Source organism: Desmodus rotundus, chromosome 3 (assembly GCF_022682495.2).
Source record: "Desmodus rotundus isolate HL8 chromosome 3, HLdesRot8A.1, whole genome shotgun sequence".
Classification (NCBI taxonomy): Eukaryota; Metazoa; Chordata; class Mammalia; order Chiroptera; family Phyllostomidae; genus Desmodus; species Desmodus rotundus.
In genome coordinates, this window is record NC_071389.1 from 161,114,763 (window position 1) to 161,141,460 (window position 26,698).

General features: G+C 35.6%; 1 protein-coding gene across 4 annotated transcripts in view; it reads right to left on the reverse strand.

Moving 5' to 3' along the window:
- The window catches only part of LRRK2 (leucine rich repeat kinase 2), a 166,863-nt gene that overhangs the window by 39,650 nt on the left and 100,515 nt on the right, over window positions 1–26,698 (reverse strand). For all 4 annotated transcript variants that reach the window (XM_071221057.1, XM_053921621.1, XM_024575582.4 and 1 more), the window contains 14 exons: window positions 24,179–24,297; window positions 23,531–23,600; window positions 22,815–23,032; window positions 20,220–20,470; window positions 19,799–19,947; window positions 16,090–16,183; window positions 13,853–14,039; window positions 12,287–12,468; window positions 11,694–11,923; window positions 11,175–11,302; window positions 9,951–10,169; window positions 5,900–6,101; window positions 4,712–4,800; window positions 990–1,177 (listed from right to left, as the gene is read on the reverse strand). In XM_071221057.1, coding sequence (XP_071077158.1) covers window positions 990–1,177; window positions 4,712–4,800; window positions 5,900–6,101; window positions 9,951–10,169; window positions 11,175–11,302; window positions 11,694–11,923; window positions 12,287–12,468; window positions 13,853–14,039; window positions 16,090–16,183; window positions 19,799–19,947; window positions 20,220–20,470; window positions 22,815–23,032; window positions 23,531–23,600; window positions 24,179–24,297 — 2,326 coding nt within the window. The remainder of the gene's footprint in view (window positions 1–989; window positions 1,178–4,711; window positions 4,801–5,899; window positions 6,102–9,950; window positions 10,170–11,174; window positions 11,303–11,693; window positions 11,924–12,286; window positions 12,469–13,852; window positions 14,040–16,089; window positions 16,184–19,798; window positions 19,948–20,219; window positions 20,471–22,814; window positions 23,033–23,530; window positions 23,601–24,178; window positions 24,298–26,698) is intronic.

Consider the following 26,698-nt stretch of genomic DNA (forward strand, 5'->3'; position numbering starts at 1 on the left):
ACTACTTGAAACTGATGAATTGAAGGTAAATATTCTAAGCAATTGCCCTTTCTTGTAATATTCTTTTGCTATATGTTCTTTTTGCTTTAAAAATTCAATGGTTACTTAACTCAAATGCATGCTCAGATGTAGTAGAAGAATGAATTTTTTCAGTATTCTTATTTACACTAATAAATTAATTATTACAATTAGTTATGTACAAACAAGTATTCAGCAAGGGATTATATAAAACTTGAAAAGCCCTGGCTGGTATGGCTCAGTGGATTGAGTGCTGGCCTGTGAACCAAAGAGTCATCAGTTCAATTCCCAGTCAGGGTTGTGGGCCAGGTTTTTCTCCCTCTCCTTCTCCCTCCCTTCCCCTCTAAAAATAAATAAATAAAATATTTAAAATATAAATACTTATTTAAAAACTTGAATAGATTGCATGTCCTAGAAAAAAGTGTTTTATCTATTTTTAGAATTGGCCACCATCCATCAATCAATGCAATTTGCACTTTTCAATGTCATATTATATTATAACATTCCCCAGGTGTTTATAAAGAAATAAGAAAAAATTTTACAATACTGGGCTAGAAATTAGGCCTCCGTTGTGTTGCCACTCTCCTCTGATAATTCACTGCCATAGATTCTTTTAAGACTGTGGTAAAAATTCACTATCTCCACATAACTTACCTACTATAGTAACTCTCTCAGCACCACGTAAGGAGACACACACACACACACAATAATCTCCACTATTTACCTTTCTTAAATAAGTTAAGCAGTTATAAACCAAATAGTAACTATAGACATAAAATAAGTCGCTTACTTTATCTTTAAAATGTCAAATGTAGTATTTTCATTAAAAGTAAATATTATACTTCAGAAGAAAGTTTACACAATAAGCAAAAATAATATTTAGTACATTAATCGTAGATCAAAGTTTGACAATTAACATAATAGATAGTGTGTTTCTGCAAGATAATAAATTATTTAAGTTTTTGGTTTACCTGCTTGGAACCAACAAATATTCTTCTCCTATTGGCAAGGCAATCTGAAATTTTTCTAGGAGTTTAAAGTACTGGTGCATGTAGTTCTTCGGAAATCTCTTTTTCTTTGAAAGAAATTTTTCCACATCTCTACGTGAAATAATTCCTTTAGGATGCTTTGTATAGCCTTCCACTTTCACTGTCAAAATCTGAAAGATTCAAACTTATAAATAATCACTGGAATTTCCTTTCTGAAAAGTTTTGAATTTAAAGAATTTTGTGTCACTTTGCTCACTGAAAATAATCAGAATGATTTTAACAAGGTCAAATATAACACAGGAGGACCTAACTTCACTAAGTAGCAGCGATGCTACCTAGAAGCCCAGTAGGGCATCCACTCCACTCAAAAAATAATTTATGTAACTCCTTTTCAGATGTATTGGCAAACATGTTCTCTTATCGCATGGGTTGTCTTTTCATTTTTTTGATGGTTTCCTTTGTTGTGCAAAAACTTTTTAGTTTGATGTACTCCCATTTGTTTATTTTTTCTTTTGTTTTCCTTGCCTCAGAAGATCTATCAAATAAAGTATTGCTACAAACAAGATCAGAGATTTTACTGCTCATGTTTACTGCTAGTATTTTCATGGTTTAATCTCTAATATTGAAGTCTTTAATCCATTTTGACTTCATCCATTTAATCCATTTAATCCATATTCTTGTGTGTGGTGTAAGAAAGTGGTCTACTTTCATTTTTCTGCATGTATCTGTCCAATTTTCCCCACACCATTTATTGAATAATTTATCTTCAGCCCATTATATGTGCTTTCTTCTTCTGTCAATTATTAATTGGCTATAAAGGTGTGAGTTTATTTCTGGACTGTCTATTCTTTTCCATCATCTTCTATGTCCATTTTTATTCCAGTACCATGCTGCCTTGATTACTATGGTCTTATAGCATAGTTTTACATTCAAAATGTATGAAGAACTTACAAAACTCAACACCAAAAACCAAACAATCCAATTGGAAAATGGGCGAAGGACCTGCACAGACACTTCACCAAAGAGGACACATAGATGGCCCATAGTCATATGAAAAGATGCACAACCACTAATTATCAGAGAAATGCAAATTAAAACCATGATGAGATATCACCTCACACCTGTCAGAATGGCTATAAGCAATAAATCAGTGAACAAGTGCTGGCAAGGATGCAGAGAATGGGGAACGCTTTTGCACTGTTGCTAGGAGTGCAGATTGTCACAACCACTGTGGAAAGCAGTATGGAGATATCTCAAAAAATTAAAAATGGAACAGCCTTTTGACCCAGCGATTCCACTTCTGGGAATATATGCAAAGGAACACAAAGCACTAATTTGAAAGAACATAATAAGCACCCCTATGTTCACTGCAGTGTTATTTATAATCACCAAAATATGGAATCAGCCCAAGTGTCCATCAGTAGATGAATGGATAAAACAACTACGAGACATATACACATGGAATACTACTTGACCATAAAAAAAGAAAATTTTACCCTTTGCCATAGACCTGGAGAACATTATCCTGAGTGAATTAAGGCAGTCAGAGAAAGACAAATGTCATACGACTTCACTCATATGTGAAATCTAAGGAAAAAACTGAACTAACAAGCAAAACAGAGACAGACTCACAGATAGAGAGCAGGATGACAGCTCTAGAGTTGGGGGGAAGTAGGGGTGGAGGGATGGAGCTACCAATTACTACACTGTCCATGTCAACAGTGTAGTAATTGTGGGGGTGGGGGAAGAGGGTAGGGTCTATAAGGTGGCAAAATGATAATGAAAAAAGCACAATAAATTTTTTTTTTAATTATTAGACCTCTGGCCAAGATGGAGGCATAGGTAGATATACTTTGCCTCCTCACACAACCAAAAGAAGGACAACAACAAATTTAAAAACAAAAAATAACCAGAACTGCCAGAAAATTGAACTGTATAGAAGTCTGACCATCAAGGAGTTAAAAAAGAAACATTCATTCAGACTGGTACAAGGTGTGGAGACAGGCAGCTGGGGAGGAAAGGATGCAGGGCAAAGGGGTGGCTAGAAGACTGGGTGGGTGAGGCAGTGGCTGGCGGACTGTGACAGACAAGACAGCAGCTGGCAGACCAAGCGGTCCCACGTTTGCATGTGGATAAACCGGGAGGAACAACTGGAGAGTGAGACAGACCTCACAACCCAGGGTTCCAACACTGGGAAATAAAGCCTCAAAAATCTCTGGCTATAAAAACCTGTGGGGGTTAAGGTGGCAAAAGAAACTCCCACCTCACAGGAGGGTTTGTTGGAGAAACCCACAGGGTCCTAGAACATACATAAACCCACCTACTCAGGAATCAGAAGGGCCCAATTTCTTACACTGAACTAGGGAGGCAATGTAAAGGTTAAAATTTTTACTATTTTTATTTTACAAATGGAAAAAAGGCTTAAAACATTAAGAAATGTCACAAAACAAGTATTGTAAGAGATTTGCATACAGGTCACAACGACCCCAGGGCTTGTGCTCTGGACCACCCCACTCTGTTGGCTCCACTATCATTTAAAAGAAGATGAGTGAAATCACACTTTCCATGTGCAGAAGGATAAAAACCTACCTAACCATAGCTACCAAATAGTAATAGCAACCACCTTACATTTAACTGTCAGTTAAAATGATGTACTAACATGCTCTCAAGTTCTGTGTTATAGGATTTAGACCCAAGATTTAGACTCTTTTTACTTGGATAGAATTTAAGAACTATCATTCAAGATTATGTGAGGGAATTTAATCAGCCTTGTGGTTTAATCAGAAGAGAGACTTCTAATGTAAAAAGCTATAATCATTTGAGGAATTCAGGGAGCCACATGAAAAACTATAAATTATATTCATAAAGCAAATAATCACCAGTGAGTAGAGACAGCTTCCTGAGCCAGGATTAAACTCGACCGGGATGATTTTGCATCCCCAACAGTATTCGGCAATGTCTGAACACATTGCTGTTTGTCATAACTAGGAAGGTGCTACTAACATGTACAGAGACCAAAGATGCTGCCATTGTCATGTACATCCAAGAGTTATCTGGCCTTAAGAGTTAATGGTGTGATGTGGAGAAATCTGAGCTAGTGTGTTCCCTTGAACAATTTTCAGTAACAAACCTATATGGATGGAATATTTTAACTAATTAGTATAAACTCATTGGTAATTATCATGGGAATAAATAATTTCCATGTGAAATATAAATGGAGAAAGGATAGCTGTTACAATCACCATCCAAAGTCTTCAAAAATTATAAGCATTTAGAACTCAGACCATTCCTGCCAAGAGTCAAAACTCCCCACCGTGTTGTAGAGACAGAGGTCTCACAGGCTCAGCAACCCAAATTTCTCATACATATTTACCCCAAGGATTTTCATGAATTTTTCCTTCAGTTGACTGAGTCAATAACAAACCAAAGCTATAATCAGGATCTAGAAAAGCACTGTGGAACACAATGTTACAAATACGTCATTAAAGGCATTAAAGACGTTAATGTGAACTCTTAAGATATCTTCCTTCTTTCCTTGAAGCTCTTCCATGAAGTTTTCTACATGAAGCGTTCTACAGTTTTCTACATCTACAGTAGTTTCTACCGTAACTGAAAACAAAGTCTCTAATACCCAGCACTCTGGGTGCCATTTATTCTTCTCTTCAGTCATCACCCCCCCCGTCACAAAAATAGGAGACACCCACCTGTGCCATGACTTTACAAAGCCACCTGGGCTCCACAAAATATAAGTTGCTTAACTGTAGTGCTGGGTCTTGAAAATGAAGAAGGACCCCTGTGGTAAAAAAAAAGTCAAACAGTGACACATGAAATCTAGAATATATAAATATCAAGAGAGAAAGAGGATCTAGTCTGACCTCCCCGTCTGACAGATGAGAAACCTCCAGCACAGCCATTGGCAGAGCTGGGACTCTAACCGGCCATCCTAGTTCTCAAGCTCTAAAGTCCCCATATTATAAAGAAGAATTGTCTGAATGACAAAGAATGGTTATATATAAGCATGTTTGAGACAATGACCTATATTGCAGAGCATACATTTTCAAATAAATAGAAATTCATAATTTTCTTTATGGCTTTCTAAATATATAATACAAAGACACATTTATTTTCAAATACAGGTAAGAGACAGAATGTCCTGGGAAGCTATCATTTTAAAAAATGATGGGAAGAAGGAACAGATTATAATCCCCATGAAAATTATTTTTCCTAAAGTAGAATCTAGGGATCAAAGAGCAGCTTCCCAGACACTAACCCTGGGACTACAATTCAACTCACACATTTCTAGGGAGGTTATGCTGATCAGGGACATAATTAGCACTGAAGTCGGGTTGAAAGTTGCTATCTGTGCTATCAGGCTAACAATGTGTGATGTAATGGAGCAAGAACCACCACTCACAGCTGAATCATCTGAGGCAACCACTGATTCTCAAAGTGCCCAGACAGACCATTCCAATAATAATTCTCTTTCACAGCTGACAAGCACCTCCCACCCACTGAATTCATTTGATACAATGAGAGGATATGTCCTGTGCTCAGGGCTCCACATCTCCTGGCTTGTGACGTTGAGTTCTAGAACCCACACATTTTAACTCCTGAAGTGGAGTTGTAGAACCTGCACATTTTAACTCCTACTCAGAGACACTTTCCACTGTCGCCCCTAGATGGTTTCCAAGTCTTGTCTTACGACATGATATATGATTTAACATCAGTGCACCTGATGGTCCGCCATAAAGAAAATCAGCAGTGTCCTACTAAAGAATTCTGAAGCTATCCTGTTGAATATTGAATGTAAATTGTAGCAAGGTTCAGATTCATTTGTACAAATGACCATAGCCAAGTTTTGGAAAATTTTGAAACAAAATTTTGAAACAAACCTGATTCATTTAGGAAGTGAACTGCATGAGGAAGCTCATTTTCATCTAACTGCAGTTGATTTTCTTTCACAAGTTGTAATAATCGTTTCCGGTCAATTACAGGAAATTCAATTGGCACATTTTTACGCTCTGATAAAATGATTTTCTCAAGTTCCACATAGCAGTCTGGAATCAGCTGCCCAACAACAGGCTGATCTCGGATCTATGTAATTAAAAATGACAAGCTAGAAAAAATCCACTTTATTCATATATTTGTCAGGTGATTGGTAAATTCACTGCTAACGGTTTTAAAGAAAAGGTATATCATTCAGAAGTATATTTTGAACTCAAATCAAAATGTGATATAAAATCATTTAAATTGTGAGGGATAAATAAAAGATATTAAAATAAGAACATATGAACACAGAAGCCAATTTGGAAAGAACTATCAAATAAAGTTGTATGGAAATATTTATTTAACTATCCAGAAAATCCAGGGCAAAACCAAGGAAAAAATCACTAACCACAAATACAGGATTTAATAGATATGCTAGCATAAGTAACCATTATCACAAGAACATTTGAACCCTAGATGAAAATATCCACACCCTCAGATAAAACATTAAATTCTTTGCTTGTTCTTTGCAAAATGTTGTATTAGTGGAATGTACACATCAACCAGCCTGGAGGCAGACATGGTATTTCCTCACCTGAGCTATGCTTTTTGGTGAAAACTTAAACTTCAGAAAATAAAAAATCATCTCAGCACTCTGATATGAGAGGATGATTTTTGGTCTGTTATTCTGAATTTAATCGCTGCATACTATATATAAAATAAAGCATTTTAAATGGTCTTAATATGTTAGAAGTCTACAATAGAAATCTTTTCCAAACTTTATTTCTTGAAAATCTAATTTAAATAAAAATAAAACTCTGACAATAGTAACTAAAATGCCTTTGAGAACCACCAGGTGGCAGACTCTCCTCATTTCCTGACCCATGAATGTATTCTTGTATATTCTTTTTACCTGACAATATCAGAATTTCTACCTAAATTCTTAAACTTATTACAAATAGAAATTGGTTTTATAAACATACACATAAGATTTAAGTTGCTTTTTTCTACTTGTAACTAGAACCTTTTTAAAAATTGTATTTATTGGTTTTAGAGAGAAAGAGGAAGGGAGAGAAAGAGAGAGAAACATCGATTTTTTTGTCCCATTTATTTATTATGCATTCATTGGCTGATTCACGTATGTGCCCTGGCCAGAGACCAAACGTGCACCCTGGGCGTAGGGGGACAACGTGCTAACCCGCTGAGCACCCAGCCAGGGCTGTAACTAGAACCTTAAGGAACTTCATTTACAGCAGCCATAACCAATACGTACATATTTACCACCAAACAGTAATTTGAAAGACTGTGTTCATAGATCCCTTGGACCAGAAAATTAAATATAATTCTACTAACGTCGACGTTTCATAATCCCTCTCTGCATCATTTATAAACTAAGATAAAACAAAACTTCAGATTAAAGTTTATGTTTTAACTCAAGGAGGAAAACTTATATACAGAAATAAACAAGGGTTCTCACAGTAAGCAAGTCAGGTAGGAAAGGGATGAATTTTATAGTGCTGGGCTCCAGGGCCAGCAAAGGATACTTCCCTGCTATGTACTGATGGGCTGCACACATTGAAAAGGGTGTTCTTGGCATTAAACTCTGTTTTGTCCTATTTCTTTTCATTTGTGTCAGGTCACCAACAGTCAAGAAAAAGAAAATGCACTTTTATGCTAGAGAACAGAACTAAGCCCAGATAAAGTTAATAAGGGTGAGATGGTAAGAGATTAGAGAAGAGCCAACATAAAGTAAGATGAAAAAAATGAGAGCGCAAAAAAAATGATCTCTAATAGATTAAAAGCTGCTATTTGAATACAGGTTGAAGCACCAAGAGAGGTAAAAATATTCAAGTTCTGGCAGGCTAGTTGGTTCAAGGTCACTGGAGTCACTGTTTTGCAAAGCAATCAAAAAAACTTCCAAGCCAAAATGCCAGAATGATGAATCCATTAGCAATATACACCTTTCTTCAAATAATATTTGTATTTCTCAAGGCATTTCTTTACTTTCTTGTATTGTGCAGACTTCAGATTTCATCTATAAATGCAGGAAGAATTGTGGTTTTATTGATTGATAATGCAACCACTTTATCCACAGACTTTGCTTCAACTAATTCAGGCTTTTTTTGAAAAAAACAACTTATCCTCCAAGAAGTCTTTTTAAAAACATAACATATGGTCTAACATGAATGGTCAAAAGAGAAGATATTAAAATAATAAAAGAAAGAACAAAGTTCTATAAGTATGGGTATAGTCTCAGAAGAAAACACCTGGATAAAGATAATTTTAACTGGATGAACGAAATTTGTATATTTGTTTTTTAAAAGTCACGTTACTCCCTATTCATATGTCTCCTGAGGGAGTAGGGAAATCTGCAAATAAGTAATATGCCATTCTTCTCACATAAAATGCCGCCAGTGATCCGCCATCACCAACCTTTTAGTGACTGTAATGAATGTGTTGAACAACACGAACATGCAAATTATCTCCACAAAGCCCAGCACATTTATAAATGGCTCATTAGGTTTCAGATAGGAGCATAATCTGCGGAAATGGAACAGAACTAAGCTAACTGGTTGGACATATTCGAACCAGGGCAATCATAAAATTTATCATCTGAATGGAACTCCTGAAAAGCATTCTGGAACACTGTTAGTGATCATACTAAGACTGTCCAGGCACAGCAGGACCTTGGTTACATGCCATGGCCTTTCTCATTAGTGCTAATGAGCTCAGCCAACAGGAGCTAACAATGAAATTCACCATTGTGTTTGTCATGTTAAAGCATTCGTGGCATCTTCCAAGCAGTTTACACCATGCTGTCTGTAAAGCCCCCAGAAATTTCTTTCTAAGTATTAAAAACAAGTATTCTGCATGGTAACCAATTTATTTGTGTTTTATAAAGCCTATGAATTACATTTAGTTTACGAGAAGGGCACTTTAGAAATCAAAAACATTTTTCCTAAAATGAACGGCACCATTTGAATGAAATGCAGAACTGCTCAGGCAGTGTTGAAAACGAAATCAGCGATCTTGACAACCAAGTCAAAACGCCATGAAGCCATGTCACAATGTTGAATCTAGAATGAGAGTCACAGGGACAAGAGGCCTGAAGGGACAGCCCAGAACATCAGGATGAGCATGGAAAAAGGAACTCCCAAAGAAAGGAGCAGATGGAGGAGCAACAGGTAAAATCTAAGAGAAGAGGAGGAAGGGCTTTCAGGAACACCTATAAAGGACACATGGACAAAACCAAAGCAGGGTAGGATCAAGGGTGGGAGGTGGGGATGGCTGGGGTGGGGGGAATGGTGGGGGGAATGGAGACAAGTGCACTTGAACAACAATTAAAACAAAGTTTAAAAAAATCTAATAGAAGAAAGATGATCAAGACCCCAGGACTCCTATTTATCCTGTTGATACTTCGCCACAACAGGAAGTTGGGAGAGAAAGGGCATCAGAAACATTTACTCAGATACTCTCAGAAATATCCTCTCAGTCTCTCAGAACTTTTCTTATTCTCTCAAGATCCTCTAATTATTTTTTAATGTTTGTATTTTTAATTACAGTTGAGATACAATATTAGCTTCAGATGGACACCGCAGTGATTAGACATTACATAACTTACTAAGAGATCATTCCAGTAAGTACCACATCCACACATAGTTGTTAGAATATTATTGATTATATTCCCTGTGCTGTCCTTTACATCCTGTGACTATTCTGTAACAACCAGGTGTACTTCTTAACGCCTTCACCTTTTTCACCCATCTCTCCAACCCCATTTCTATGAATCTGAAATGAAGTATGGCATAAATAAGTAGTTTTAAAATGGAAAATACTTTCATAATGCTAACAGCTACGAAAAATACCTCAAGCCTAACATTTCTAAGCAGTTACATGGCATAAGAATGTATACATTATACTTATCTACTAGTTTATAGTAGACATTAAGTGCATCACCTTGAAATTAAGGCTCTCGTTTATGATGGTTTTCCGAAGTTTTGCCAAAGCGTCAGATTCCTCAGTGGCGTTCACAAAGTGGTAATCGCGTATTGCAGGAAACCCTCGCTTGTTCAAGAGTTCCTTGTTTATTTTACTTATACAGGCTTTGCGCTGCCTCTCATCAGAAACATCCAAATGTGTGCCAACGAGAATCACTGGGGAAGACGAAGCACGAGCCTACAGGGAAAGACACGAAATACTCGTGTTTGTTTTTAAATCAAGACTGATCACAGTTCCACTGAAATTCTCCCGAGTGGAAATGAAAAATTAAAAGACATCAAGAAGAAAATAACTATTTTCCTTAAACCTAAGAAAAAAATGTAACCTTAAAAAATTGTAAGTCATTTTTATGCCCTTTCTTAATTCAATCATTACCACTCTTCAGGTGGCCTATGCAACAGTAGTAGCGTATTTTCCTTTTCCATGTTTTTATTCTTTAAAATGAATTATTCTGTAAGTATGCTTCGACTTCAAAATAAGTATTTATTAAACCTACAAATTATTTCAAAGTGTCATAACATAGTTTATATTTTCTCTTCCTTATCTGCAAACTCAGTCTCTTGAATTCATTTTAAAGTCATTCTATTTAGAGTCTGCAATGAGAAAAGAAGCCACTGAAGGAAGTCAAAACAAAATAAATTTTTTTAATTATAAAATGAGCTTGTGAAGAATAGGTGACAGCATGACGGCAAGGGGCAAACTGGCAAATAACGAACAGAGAACCCCCGGGGAAGAGCATATTGTCAATGACACTTCAATTTACGAAGAGAAAAAAAAAGAGCCTATGAACCTGGTATCGTTTAAAAGTGTAAGAGCCGAAAGACTTCATGCTAAATTGCCACTGAAGACGGGGGCAGTGATGTACAGATTGCCTTTCTTTTGGATAACTTATTTTAAATTAGAAAAGTTCATATTGCATTTTTTAAAAATATGATTAAAAATACTCTAGCATGTATATTCTCAATTTTAATGACAAGTATCTGTAACACTCACCAATATGGAACAATTATTTTCATGTCACAACTTAATTACTCTGAAAATCTCCCAACTCAAAATTTCAGGGCTGCTAAATTACTTTAGAAAAGAAAAAATCTTTTAAAGCAACTGTTTACGTAAAATAAACTACCTTACGTACAAAAAATAAGAATTATTTTGTATTTTCAGATGCTTAGAACAGATCACCTTTATATTGAAGAGCCACGGCTTCATGGCGTCGACCTCGGCCTGCCCTTTGCTGAGGTCGTAGACGGCGAGGTACAGGGACCGCTGGGTCATGAAGTGGGGGTGAGTGCTGTAGAACTCCTCGCGGCCTGAAGAAGATAGGAGACTGTTTTAGCCTTCCTTCTTTCTAAACAAATTTTTAAATGATGCTCTCCAGTGTTTAGCATACTGAGAAAAACAATCAACAATGTTTATAAAGACTATACTGAATTTTTAGGAGAGACCGAGAACTTTTACCCAAAGTGTTACCTGCCCACCAAGTATCAACTTCAGCTGGCACCTACTCATTTCTCACACCCCCTCCACGGGCTGCTCCATTCTGGTGGCAAGAGTAATCCTGGGAGAAGTAAGTGGCTTTGGAATAATTTATAGGCTTCACTGGTTTTTTTGCAGTATTGGGACCAAAAAATCAGTTATTTTTTAAAAACCTGTTCTAAATAAAAGATAAACGTGATGTTAAAATTCTAGCGAAACAAATACCTGCAAAATCCCACACATTTAGAATGAGGTCTTTCTTCCTTTTGCCTTTTATCGGGATAGGCCAGTCTTTCACGTCTATGCCAACTGTGGGACTTTGCATCCCAAGTTCTGATTTCTTGGTTTTCATTAATTGCTGCAACAAGGTGGTTTTACCACTCCCAGTATTTCCCACAATCATCAGTTTCATGCGGTTGTAGGGCACAGCCTTTTTTAACCTCTGTTGAAGAAACCTGGTATTAGAAAGACACAAATTAAACAATAAACTGATTAACAGTATATTGAAGGTATAGGTGAATTCTTGTGTATTGAATTATTTAAAATGTCACACTTTTAAAATATTGTATGCAAAAGAACGCACAGCTCATATAAGCAAAATGCACTTGTCTTTCGGTGCACTGTTAATGCATATACTGAAAGCTCTCCAGTGGCACCATATAACCCCATTCATTAAATAAAAGGCAAATGACACATCGTATATTAATGTTAAATAGTACTATACATTTTTTTCTATTGCGTAACTCTATATCCATCAAAGTCACAGAGGAATTCTGAAACAAACTTAATAGAAACAAATGGAAATAAAATTATCTAACCTTATGATGTCTTTGGCTTTACATCCTATATGTTTAAAATCAAAATTAAGACGCAATTCATCCAAAGGAAGATCCCATATTTTGCTTAATTTCCCCATTTCATTGGGAAAGGATCTCAGTTCCAAGTTGTAACTAACATCAAGAGATGTCAGGTTTTCAAGACAGCCAATCTCAGGAGGAATCTTAATGAAAGAAAAAAAGGGCACATTCCGTTGGTAAGAAGGAAAACTTGGGTTGCCAAGAAACAAGGTGCTGATAGGAGACCAGAAGGGACCAGGGATCCCATCAGCAGTGTGCACGACCTTTCAACAGCGTTCTGGAACCTTCCAGATGCTTGTCACGGTTTTCGCTGTAAATGTTTAAAAACACTTACACCCAAAACAATCTATGTCACTTAGTTATAATCTTTGAACACCTATTCTCCCTTGGTAACATATGTCTTCTCTTCACAACACTGAAAGTAAATTTCTGTATAGCTTTCCAAATCCAGTCCTCTGTGGCTTCAAGTCTGTTCCCTCACATTGTCTGTTCTTCAGTAAAACTAAAGGTCTGGTCATCACGAACTTGTATACAACTTAATGCAATCAAAATACAACTAAATGTTTATTCTTTAGGTGGCACATTAACTAGAGTTGTTTTTTTCTCTGTTCTAAACTTTTAAGCTATATTCATTATTTTAGGATTAAAGAACATTAATTTGCTGGCAAAATATCAGGTACCAAAAAATATTCAGGTATTCTGAACCTCATAATTTTAGACACTGAATTCTTTTTGGCTTTTATAAACAACAGGCTTGAGCTTGGCCAAAAAAAAAAAAAATTTTTTTTCTGCCCTGGCTGGTGTGGCTCAGTGGATTGAGTTCCAGCCTGCAAACCAAAGGGTCGCCAGTTCCATTCCCAGTCAGGACACAGACCTGGGTTGCAATCCAGGCCCCCAGTTGGAGGTGTGCAGGAGGCATTCACACATCGATGCTTCTCTCCCACACTGATGTTTCTCTCCCTCTCTTTCTCCTTCCCTTCCCATCTCTCTATTAATAATAATCTATTATTAATAGATTAATAAAATCTTTAAACAAATTTTTCCCTGAGGTGAATGATTAATCAATTTCAGATTTGTAACAGAGGCAATGGAGTGAAGCAGAGAAGGTTGGTCCACTCAGGTGAGGGGTAGCATGGTGAAGGAATGTGAAATTTAAGAATATAGGAAAGAAAATTAGCTAAAATACACAGGCTATATACAGCCCAGTGTCAACTTTAGAAGTGTAGAGCATCTGAGAGTCTGTTAACAGAACAGAGATTTTAATGATTAAATGACACATTTAATGCATTACACAACTCATATTTAAATGTATATTAATATAATTCAAAAATAGAGCATAAGAAAGTAATTTTTATAGAAAGTAAGCATTGTTAATATATTTTTTTACATTACGATGGCTTTAGATCTTATTTAAAAGGTAGGAAATATAACAGATTTTTAAGTGACAATTTTAAAGATGCAAATTATGAAAGCATATTTTCAAAGCATATTGACCATTATTTTAAGCAAATAAAGATGGATTCTTACCTCTTTGAGCTTGTTATGAGAAAGATGTAGTTTCTCTACTCTAGACCACGCATGTGCTTTTTTGCTCAAGTCCAAGATGCTGATTTGATTATGACTAAACAAGAGTTCCCTTAAGTTCAAAGATTTCCAGTGTGCAGGGCTTGGTAGATACTTAATATCATTGCTGCTCATATCTAAAGATCGCAAACTAAAACAGTACAATGTTAAGATAAAAACCAAATGAGTGTCCCCAAAGTACATGAAATTATATCATCAGTAACTTTCACTAGAGTGAGATAATAACTTTCAAACTAACAATATTTATATATACATATACATGTGTGTTTTTCTGTGCATACAGGTATATATGGGCTAGAAAGAAGGCACATTTCACTAGGAACATTGAAATGAATAAGAACCATTAAAAGCAAAACTGAGGCCTAGTTTCCTTACATCAGAAACAGAAAAACTTCAATCTCAGAATGAGAAAAAGAACAAGTGTCTTACAAATATTTATGATACCTGAGAAATCATAATTAACAAATATAAAAATAGTCACTAAAATTCTTGCCTTCTATTCAAGAGTTACAAAGATGTAGCCTCCATGTGTCTTTTCAATTTCACTCATTACTGGGGGGATTCTTCAGAGGTTGGATCCTGGAGTTAGTTAATATTGTACACCCTTTCACCAGCTTGTCTCAGTGTGATAAATAATGTAACACTAAACCTGATGCCTTGCATACAGTAGGCTCTCGATGCAAAATAGTTGCTTTCATGCAAGAACATGTTACCCAAAGTTTGCAGAAAATTGCAGAAAAATTATGTGTTAATATATAAGTGCACGTGTATAGGAAGAATAAAGACAGTCAGTGATTGTGGTATATTTGACTAAAAGTTTGCCTGGACTTTTACAACTAGGTACAGACCCCTGTCATTCAGCATATTTGAAACATGATGAATTAATTCTAAACTCATGTAGCTGTACGGTCTGCTAGAAAAAGATTCACGTCCGCACAGCAATTTTAAAATGCATGAAAACAAAAAAACATATTTGGCCATATTAGAGATAAGACATTGATGTCTAGCAAACAATGCAAAAGAGACAAACCCAAGAATCACCAGATTATTCAAAGCAGTGTCTCTTAGCCTCAATGGAGATTAAAGCTGGCCAACTGGATGCTCATTTGTGAAACAACAGAATAAATATAAAAGACTGTATACAAAATGCTGGAAAAGTATGCCAGAAGATGGCATCTAAAGGTATAGTGTAATTAGGGACTAGGTAATATTGTCAGTTCTCTGGGAAGAAATCTTCTTTATGGCATATATCTCAATCAAATTTCATAAGTATTTAACTTTCAAACACAGTGTCTGGATTATATTATGCTTAAAATATAGGACCACCTGCATTCTGGAGGCGCCTGTATGTGAGAGCTGAGATTCTGAAGTCAAACCACCAGTGTTTAAAACAATGACTTTGAGCTAGTTACTTTATAACTCTAATGAAATAACGTCCTCATCATAAAGTGAAGATAATAGCAATAGCTATTTCATAGGATTATTAGGAAGATGAAAGAGATGAGCTGCTGCTATGCAGTTAGAACAGTGTCTGACACATTTTAAAGCTGGATTTATATTAACTATTATATGTCTGACACATTCTATAGCTAAATTATAACTAAGTATCATTTGTCTATATATGTATATGGTCGCATGCAAACACTTCTGGAATTGGTTTATAATGCACAGCACAATTAGAATACTATGTAAGATGACAACACATTTCAAATCTATTTAATGCATGAATCTGTTAACAGGAAGCTTTTGTTTTTATTGAAAATAACCACAATTATCCCCCAACACCTGGGACTACATAAGTTATCCTAATCTTCACCAAAAACATCGCGAAAACTTAAGTAAAATTTCCAAGTTAACAGTATCTTAGCAACATATCAACCTCCAGAGCAAGTAAAATTTCAAAAGTTAAAGTGACAGTCAATGAAATCTCATTTGATTATAATAATGCAATTATATACCAAGTAATCTTAAATCGTTTCTATATAACAGCACACTAAATTAATACAAAAGTTTAAAAATCCAAGTTACAACTTTGTCTTTTGTCTAGTGAATGTCCAACATTCATAGATTTAAAAATATTAAGCTGAGAAATAATTACATTTATTTGCCTAGGCCAAAACCATGTTTCTGAGGGCTCTGTTCCAGCTAACATGGTTTCAAAATTAAAATAATAAACTTACTGTGGAAGAGATAAAATTGCCTCTGGAACACATGTAAATCTGTTTTGAGATAATTTTAGGCTCGTCATCGAAGAAGGTAAAAAAGGCATAGCAGCTAGAAGAAAAGAAGATGAGGTAAGGGACATTTTAATCATCTTAACTAGATTTCCACTGGATTCTACAAGAACAGCTACAAATGATCTGTCACTTAATTGAATTTCTATTCTCATACTAACAATTTTTACAAAAATCTACTCTTAAAATAATATCCTTAACTGTACCACTAACCATTACAATAATATACCATACTTATACATATCTTTTAATATGCAAGGTAAAAAATTATCTAAATATAAACTCACCTGTGTGACATCTATGAAGGTTAAAATTATTATAATATTCATTTTAAATTATGTGTGATATTATATGAAATACATTATGGATTAATTCAAATTACTCTTAAGTAACTTCAGCAAAACACTTTGGAATACTAATTCACAATATAATATGAAGATAAAAATTTCTCATAGTACCATCTCATAAAGAATATTCTATGGAATGATAACAGATGTTACTTACTAACTATATTCTTTTATCATGTGATCTTAGGAGATTATGGAAACATTAGGTAAAATAAAATGAAATATCACAGAGTTCTCAGTATTCTGGCATATGTTATGAATTTCCAAAAGCAGAAATACAGAATGAGGCCCTCCAATGTATAAAATTTCGTGAAACACAATATTGGAAACTGAGCAAATCGTATAGCCTGTTTGTCATCTGCAAAATGGTGCAGCTAGACCAGATGATATCTGATGTTCTCTGAAAATCTAAAAATCTATGGGTGTACGAAAGTGGCTGGAGAATTATTCTTAGTATCTTTGAGATTAAAAATATGAGTTGTGCTTTATCTAGAAGATCTCAAGGGTTAAAAGGTTCCAGGACACTGCTGGAAGCTGTCTTCCTGCGGAACAGAACAGCGCATGCCATGCTACGCACCTCACCTATTTCCCGAGAGTATTTGTGACAAAATCAATTAGTAGAAGTGATTCTCCACTTAAGAGTCTAGAACCTTGTGGTTCAAATGCTGTATGGAAAGCACTCTTATAAAAGTGAAGAACTGAAACTTCATTCCGCGAGGTGATTTTTAATGGCCAGCTGTCCCACTCACACGTCACCTCCACAGGGCACCCTCCCAAACACAAGACAACTTCTACAACTATTAAAGCTGTGTAGTGAAAACCAAACAGATGTGTGAACTAGGTGTATTCGAGTTTCACAACTAGTTACTTAATTCCATGCCCTAACATGTCACACAAAAACCTCAAGTGCTTTAATCTCCTCAATTAGTCAAGCAGAGATCATACTTGTCCTACCCTATAGGATTTTTGTGAAATGCAGCTGAGATGACATAATCACCACAACCAAGCCTCGGGGTCCTTTCAAATGCTCTTTCCCCCAAACCCACCTTAAACGTCAAGCCTCCCTGCCTCCACAGTAAGTATCAGATCCCTTTAAAGCATCTGCCTAGCACCAAGGCCTTTCCTTCACAACACTTAGCACAACACACAATTACATTTAGTTGTGTCGTGACTCTCTAATGCCTGTCTTTTGAACTTAAGTGCATGTTCCTTAAGGACAGAGACTGGGTTTGCTTTGCTCACTGGTAAGGGACCCACCCTATCCCCGGTTCCAGGCTCAGGGTAAGAACATGTTCGACATTAGAAAAGGGCAAGAGGGAGGGAGAAAAAGGGAAAATGTTATGCAAGTTAACACAGCTTTTAGCATTATTCGTTTCTGATATTCTGACAAGTCAGTATTTTTTAAAAATAAGTAGTCCAACTGTATTCTATTGAAAAGTATTAAAAATTATTTTACTGAAAAAACTGATCCCACTGAGTCAGGTATAGACGAGTGACGTGAGCGTCAAGGTGCACATGGCTTCCACTCGGGAGGGTAAAGTACGCGGAGCTCCTGTTTATGCTGTAAAGTATCTTTCCCTTGACATTGCAATGTTCAGAGAGGCTACAAAGGAACGTAATTCCCTGCTACCTCACATGCTAAGGGTACTCCATGACTTTTAATCAAAGTCGTAATCATATTATGTATTATTATAATATCTTACATAAAATAAGAATTCAATGAATACACACTAACCTTACTAATTTGAAAACTGTCAATGAGTAAATGTATTTCTTTAAAAAAACAATACGAATTATGTTTATACTCCAAAAATTTCTAAAGAAACTTCAGTAGGAAACTCGGTATTCCTGTTTTATCCAGCTCAAGTAGCCATAGGTTTTTCAGTTTAGTGGACTAAAAGGAACTATGGTATAATGACTATCTGTAGCCCAAGATATTGTCATTTGGGTCTACATCAATAATAACCTACTAAAATTATTTTTAATTTTAAGTTTTTTAATATTAACATTTTTAATTTTTTAATAATTAAAAAGTAGGCTTTTTTCAAGTAGCATTATACAGGATCTGTCCAGAAAGTATCCAGCCATGTACTATGAAAAATAGAGATATTTATTGAAGATACAAGATACAAAAAACATTGTACACATTTCTACCAATTGCCATTAGCTGTCCCATCATATTTTCCCAAATCTAATCAACAGTCTGAAACTTCTTCTCTTTCAAAGGTGATTTTAGTTTTGGGAAAAGCCAGAAGTCACAGGGTGCCAAATCTGGGCTGTAGGGGGACTGAGTCACCTGGGTGATTTGATGTTTCACCAAAAAACTCTACACGAGATGTGATGTATGAGGGGCATGTGCGTTGTCATGATAAAGCTGCCAATCACCAGTTGCCCAGAGCTGCAGCCTTCTGAATTATCCGCATAGTTTTCACAGAGGAATGTTCAAGCTTAATACAAAATTTGATGCAGATTCGTTGCTCTACTTACTCAGTCATTCTGGATGCAATGGCCACACAGTACACGTGCTCACTCAACAGCATCTACAGCCCCCACTGACTAGTACAGTGAAGTCGTCATTGTTCACACATGCACATTCCAGTCCACCCTCCATGGCTGCCAGGTTACATCGATGCCATGCAAACCATTCTCATGTTAACAATGGTTGGACTGTTTCCAGACAGACCTCATATTTACAGAAAATTTGAGTGGAAAGTACAGACTTCCTCATATATCCTTTCTCTCCTCACCACCACCACCCATAAACACACATTTTTCTCTATTGTGAATAATTTGCATAGCTCAGTATATTTGTTACAACTAATAAGCCAATATCAATACGTTATTATTAACTAAAATCCATAGTTGACAACACAGTTCACTGTCTGTGTGGCACTTGACAAAGTACACTGACATGCGTCCAGGTGACAGTCACACACAACAGTACCACTGCCCCTAACCCCTTTTTCTCCAACTGTCCATCCCCCTCTTCCTCCCTCCACACTCCTGGAGACCAATGACTGTTTCACCGTCTCCACAGCTTGCCTTTTCCAGAATGCCTTATAGTTGGAATCACACAGTGTGCAGCCTTTTCAGCTTGGCTTCTTTTACTTAGCAATACGCATTTAAGTTTCCTTCCCATGTCCAAGGCTTAACACCTCATTTCTTTTTCTCACCAATCAGCTAACTTTACATTTGAAACTCCAGCACAGTATTTAAACTAAAATTATACCTTTAAATTCTCACCTATATGACTCATCTTATTATATTCCAAAGTACTGGTAAAGAGAAGACTCACACAGAGCACTTACCAAGAAAATTCATTCTAGCACTGAAACTTTCCACTTTAGGACAAGCCTCAAGAAAGTCCTCTGATAGGGATGAAATGTGGTTTTTACTAAGGTTCAAAATCTTCAGCTCCTTCAGGCTCAGTGGGGAACACATTCCCGATATTTTATTTCTAGTCGTAGGGAGAAAAATGGGTATTAAATTGCATGAACTCATGTGCCTTAAGAAACAATAAAAACAATTCACCTTCAAAGGGCAGCATCAAAGATTTTTAAATTGTGAAATTTTAAGCCAATTGATACAAGCTGCAATATTAGTTGCCTCCGTTTTTTTAGCATAACACTGCATAAAACTTTTTGCTATAGAAATACTGTCAGCATATTTTGTCAGCCTTCCAAAACCTCAATGTAAGGCAACCCTTTGTCTCTAATGTAACCTTCTTACCCTTCTAACATGAGCTGTTCCAGCTTCTCCACCACAGCACCAAGGTTCTCAGGAACAGAAGACAGCTGATTATATGACAGGTTAAACTGTTTCAGGGTCAGGCACTTCACTGCAGGATCCAAAACTACTGAGGGTCCGATGTCATTTCGAGAGACATCAAGGTTGGCGATACAATTCATTTTCAGCAAGTAGGAGGGAAATGATGTAAATTTATTACTGTGCAAGTCCAAATGTGTCAAACACTTCAGAGTCTGGAAAGACAGTATTTTAAAATTCCAAAATGAACCACCTGAGAAACTTAAGTTTAGCTATTATTTCTGCCTTTCATACCACTGGTGACTAGAATCATTAAGAATTTTACACCCACACACACAAAACCCATTGAAAACACAATACACAAGAGAACTTCAGTACACTGACTGGTCCACCTATCTCTGCTCTAAAATGGGTAAAACCAGGAAACATATAGTAGGTAGGCTTTCAAAAGCAGGGTCACAAAAATAAAGTTTAGAGCTCAGCGTTTTTTGTAAGCTATTCCTATAACAAGTAAAAATGGAAGTAGACTAAGACTCAAATATTTAAACTAATGATTTAATGAATAAACAGTAAAATATAATCCTGGGAATACATTTTTTAAATATTAGCTTTTGGAAATTATTATACATTTTAATGTAAATAAAATTTAACCATAAATGTAGTCACTGTATATAATACACGTATTTATAACCTCTTTTTTAGGAAACTTTGTTTCAAATCTCTATTTTTAAGCAATTCTAAGTTTACTATGATAAAGCAAAACTTCCATTTACATATTATATCTATTTTTAAATCTTTGATATGAATTATTGTCAAAGGGTTTAAATACCAAAACAATCACTTCCTTGTGCTCTTCTTTATGTATCAGTATATTTATCCTCACATGGAATTATAAAGAATTTGAGGTAATTATAAAGGCTTATTAATGGATATTTCCCCCAGAAGTTGTTTTGAACTTTCTGCCATTGTTTCAGGTCCACCAGATTATTCAGAAAGATAGGTTCTAAAATTATTTATTCCCAAGGTTTAATCAAGATTTTTTTTTAGTTAGGCAGGAGCAAACACTGCCACCTAGGGGTGTCGAGTTGAAATTTCCTTCAGAGAAAGTTCTCAGCTCCTTCTGTCTTTGAATTCCATACACTTCACCTTGCCATGGCTCTCTTGAAATTCTCTCTCTCTCTCCCCCTCACCCTCTCCTTCCCTCCCTCCCTCTCTCTTTCAGCTAGGCTGAATTCTAGTTTTCATTTACTTACTCTTTAACTTTTATTTATCAAAGGTCTACCAAGTTTCAGTTACTAAATCCTTCACAAATTAATCCAATAATTATTGATCGAGCCTCTACTATATGTCAGACCCCACTGGCAACTGGGGATAGACACAAGGAAGCCTGAAACAGTTCCTGTCCTCAAAGAGCTCACAGTGCATTGAGGGCAGTATACTTATATAAAAATGCATGGGGGAATGAGCACTGGGGGAGAAATTCCAGGTGCCATGGAGATGTAATCCAGGTGAGTAACCAACCTAGTCTGCAGGAAAGAAGAGGAGAAGAGGAGAAACAGAGGATAAGGAAGTGACATTTAAAATGACACCCTGTGACTTGGAGATTTGAGTCAGGCAGAGGAAGAGGAGAAAGAGAGGACACGTTTTAGACAGGACTGGGGGTAGGGGTCACCTTTCTTTCTTCTCTGTCTTCAGATACACAAACTTCAGGAGAAAGACACTGCAATATACTTAAAACTCATGCGATGCTGCTTTTTAAAATCTCAACACTATGGTAAACTTTATAGGTTAGAAAAAGGAAAATGTATTTGTAACAAACTAGCTTTAAAAAAAATACCAAGTATATCCTTTATCAAATGTTACAGTTCAGTCAAAGAAATCAGATTAATAATGTAAACATTTGTTAGTAATCTCTTAAAACTTGTTAGTCTAAGGTCTTTGACATCTGATCCACAGGACAAAAATATGATGAAAAATTCAATATTCAGAGGATTACCTTCTCAGCAGGCCACTTTATACCTTAATTTTTATGAAATAAAAACTCGGAGGAAAAACAGTTTTTAGTTGCACATAATTTTGAAACTCAATCAGCGCTCCGGGGGTAGTCCGTGCAGCCTCTGCACTTGGCAGATAAGTACAAGGCTGAGCGCAGTCGGTCGGCTCCTTGTGATCACACTGCTGCCGGCCGAGCCAGAGCCGGCACCCCCAAACCAGGTCTCAGCCCAACCTACCTAATTTAAGCAGTTTGAATTGTTTTTACAGCAAGTAAATAACTGAAGTATAACCAACAGAAAGCCGTGAGAGACTTTAACGTGGGCCAGGTATCACTAGGACAGAATCCTGAATTCCTTTTTACCCACATTTCCATTTCCATGGCTGACCCTCAAGGGTGTTTCTGAACACCACCCAAAGGTAGTTGTGTGAAAACAAGAAGAATGGGAGAATTACTGGCCAATGATACAAAAGTGGATCCTCCTTTTAAGATTTAACCATGTAAGTTAAATATCAATGCAAAAGCTCTTCACGTATCCTGAGGATATTAGGATAGATTAAACTTACTTCACAGAGTCGTTGTGGAAAGCCCGTGAGTGCATTCTGGTGAAGCTCCAGCTTTTCAAGATGCTCCAAGTGCCCACTTATACAGCATTTCTGGCTTAGGGCATCAATATCTCTGAGTTCATTCGCTGAAAGATCTAATGACGTAATATATTCTCTCTCAGAAGCCAGGGAAGAAGTGCTGTCTGAATGTTTCGAATGGGATGGAAGTTTTGATGACCCTTTTGTCAAAGACAAACCAACAATGGAAATGTAAGCAGCTAATTTAACTTAGCAAATGTTTATTGATCACCCAATAGTGTACACTCTCTTCAAGGCACTGGAGATTTAGCAAAAAACCAAATTATCGAACTTACATTCCAGTGCCAGAGATAGAGAGTAAATAATAAATATTTAATCAAGTGTATTGGTGTAAAAAAAAAAAACAACAGAACTGGAGAAAGGGATGAAGAGTGACATTGGTGTGGGAATTATTCACATTTCAAAACAATAGTAGAAAAAATAAGGGGTCCTATATAACACTATAAAAGGTAAAATTTTAGATATGTAATTGTATTCATTTTGCTAGAGTCTTTGGAATTATTAGGTAAATATAATCTGAACGTTATATAAGATGAAACTGGTACCAAGAACATTTGAACAATCAGAAGAAATGTTTAACAAATTCTATATTCTGTTCAAAGTATCTATTTACTTAATGATTACTTTCAAATACTTACTGAGTGAATCATCTGAAGACAATAGTTTTCTTTTCCGCTTCAGTAAATCTTCATGACTGAAAATGGGCCCCTATTAAACAGATAGACATTTAGAATGCAATCACTGTCATTTTTTGGAGCAAAGAGAATATTTCCTGTCTAGTTTTCTTAGGAATCTCTATAGGATTTCTAACTGAGGTAATCATGGGACCAGCCACACCATAAGACCTCTAGAGACCTAGGCTGGGCATCATAGACATGGAGCTCTGAAAAGAAAAAGGATAAACCACTTTGAAGTGTACTTAGTACAAACGGGAGATGGGGGTAGGCGGTGGGCAAAAGTAGGTTTACAGTTGTGCATACACAAAACACAGAGTTTATTGTCATACTATTATGTGTTATTGTATAATTTTCTATATGAAAATTAACCTACTTTTTCCATAGGAAAACGTAAACCTACTTTTGCCCCATCCTGTATATGCCCCAAACACACTGAAGTCTACAAGTGTAAATATAAAATAATATCTATTTATTCATTTATATTCTGATATAAACTTTTCATACATCAGGGAATTTTTACACCAATAGCTCCTAGTTTGGGCCTGTGATTTCAGTTATCAAGAGGCTTGTCAATAACACAATGCACAGCATAAGCACAATTCAACTTACCAACGAATTGGGATGCCTTTGCAAAATCGGTGAGTCACGCTGCAAGGCAGGATCTCGGTAAAATTCTCCTACGCTAATTGAATTTGACTTCTTTTTCACAAGAAATGAACCTTCACTTCCTATGTTTAAATGATAAAATAAAGGCAAATAAGAAATGTTGACTCAATCATAAGATGCTAGTACCACATTCAGTCATAAAAGATTAAACCCATTGCATGCATGGAAATTGCCCAATTCTTGTTGTTACACCTCTAAAATACAAATGATAAATTATGTTGGCTTTTCATTTTTAAAACTCAGTTCCTTTTTTTATCCATAAATATTTACCAAATGGTTTTCACAGCCTAGGCACACTGAATAAGTGTTGGATAAAGAGAAGCAGGAAAACTAGTCCATGCCTCATACGAACTCACAGTACAGAAGAAAAGAGCCGAGGAGAAACATGGGTACACATGCAGTAATAAATGCGTGCATGTGCAGGAAGCAGAGAAAGTTTATGCACAAATTTGATCAAAGTTGTTCTTTTCTGTTTCTCTGAAAATTTCTTAGAAAATTTTTAAATCTTGTTTTAAATATTGAAATCACACTTTAAATTACTTAACATTCAGCAATCTTGAGTACATCTCTATTTAAATTTCATACTTCATGGTTTTGTGCATAAAATTACATTAAATAAACACCTTGCATTTGGTTGGCAATATTATTTTGAGAGAAAAGAGATGAAAACTACTTCTAAAATTATAGATTTTCAGAAAATAAAGATCAATAAATAAATCATATTACTATTGATAATGTGGAAGCATTACTGAAAAATTAAATTCCACCACTCTTTTTCTTAGAAGAATAAGTAATTTTTGTTAAAACAAATTATAAAATCTGTAGCACATATTCAAGAATCAACTTTACAATATACTATATAAATCATAAAATTAATACAAATACTTCCTGCTTGATTTACTATTAAAATTTATCTTAAAATTTAAAATGACTTTATGCTTAAGCATTTAATAGAATACACTTTATAATTTAATTATATTTACATGTCTTATAATTATTAGATTTTCATAATTATCCCCTTTTATGTTTGTGAGACTTCTATTAGCATATTATTTATATAAGCAACATATACATTTTATAATTATTTTTATGTTAGCATTTCTAATGTTTTCCTTTATTTAAAACTACTTAGGAAGAATTCTTCTTTCAGCCACAATGGAGGTAGAAGAAGTACCAATCTGAACCGACTCCCACAAACAACTGGAAAATTGGACAAAGTGTTTTAAAACAACCAGTTTCAGGCACCGGGCAACAAAGAGTGCAGAGCTGCGTGGTCCCTGAATGAGGGGAGCAAATACTGTGCGCTTTATCATCATCCTGGCTTTTTGCCTCCAGGCAATGTGAGGGCCAGAAGCACCTGCAGAAGGAATTTAAACCAAGCTTGATGGCTTTCCTGACTTAGGAGATGAAGATCAATGTTCATGAAGACTAACTTAGCTGGGAGGTCCACAGGGCAGAGTGATGGAAAGACAGCTTCCGTAACCTGCAAAGGGTTTCCCGAGATGTACACTCTAAGAACTGGAAAAGGGAGTTCTTCAGGAGCAAGGAAATGATGATACTAGAAGCAAAGTTGGATCCATATAAAGGGGTAAAATCATCAAAAAACATAACCCTTATTGTTTGTATACCACACAACAGAGCTTCAAAATACATAAAGCATAAAGTGACCAAATTAAAAGAATTAACAAATCCACAATTTCAATTTCAACATTTCCTTCTCAAACCAAGTACAGAAAAATCAATAATGATATAGAAGACCTGAAAACACTACCAAGTAATTTGACCTAAGAGACAACTCCAAATTAGCCAAATATACATTCTTTTAAATTTCACATGTAACATTCACCACAACAGACCATACGGTAGTCTGCAAAGCATCTCAACAACTATAAAAGGATGTAAATCATCACGGTAGGTTCTCTGACCCAACAAAGTTAAATTTAAACCAATAAGAGAAAGTTATATAGAAAATTCTCCAATATTTGGAAAACAAACACTCTTCTAAATAATCCATGAGTCAAAAAAATCACATAGGGAATTAGAACATTTTCAAAACTGAATGTAAAAAAATGTACAAACATTGTAGGATTCAGCTAAAGTGGTTCACAGAAGGATCTGTATTGGTCTTAAGTGTTCATTTAATAAAATAAGAAGTACCTAAAAATCAGTTTTCTAAGTTTCCACATTAAGAATATATAAAAAGAAGAGAAAAACAAAATCAAAATAAGTAAAATAAAGAAAATAAAGATTAGAGCAAAAATTAGTGAAAAGAAAAATAAATAAACAATAGAGGAAAAATCAATAAAACAAAATTGTGATCTTTAAAAGATCAATAAAACTGATAAACCTTGAGCTAGACTGAAGAAAAAAGACACAAGTTACCAAGAATTAAAGATCAGCTATCATTACAGATATTTCAAAGATTAACAGAATAATAGAATTATTATAAATAACATCAAACAA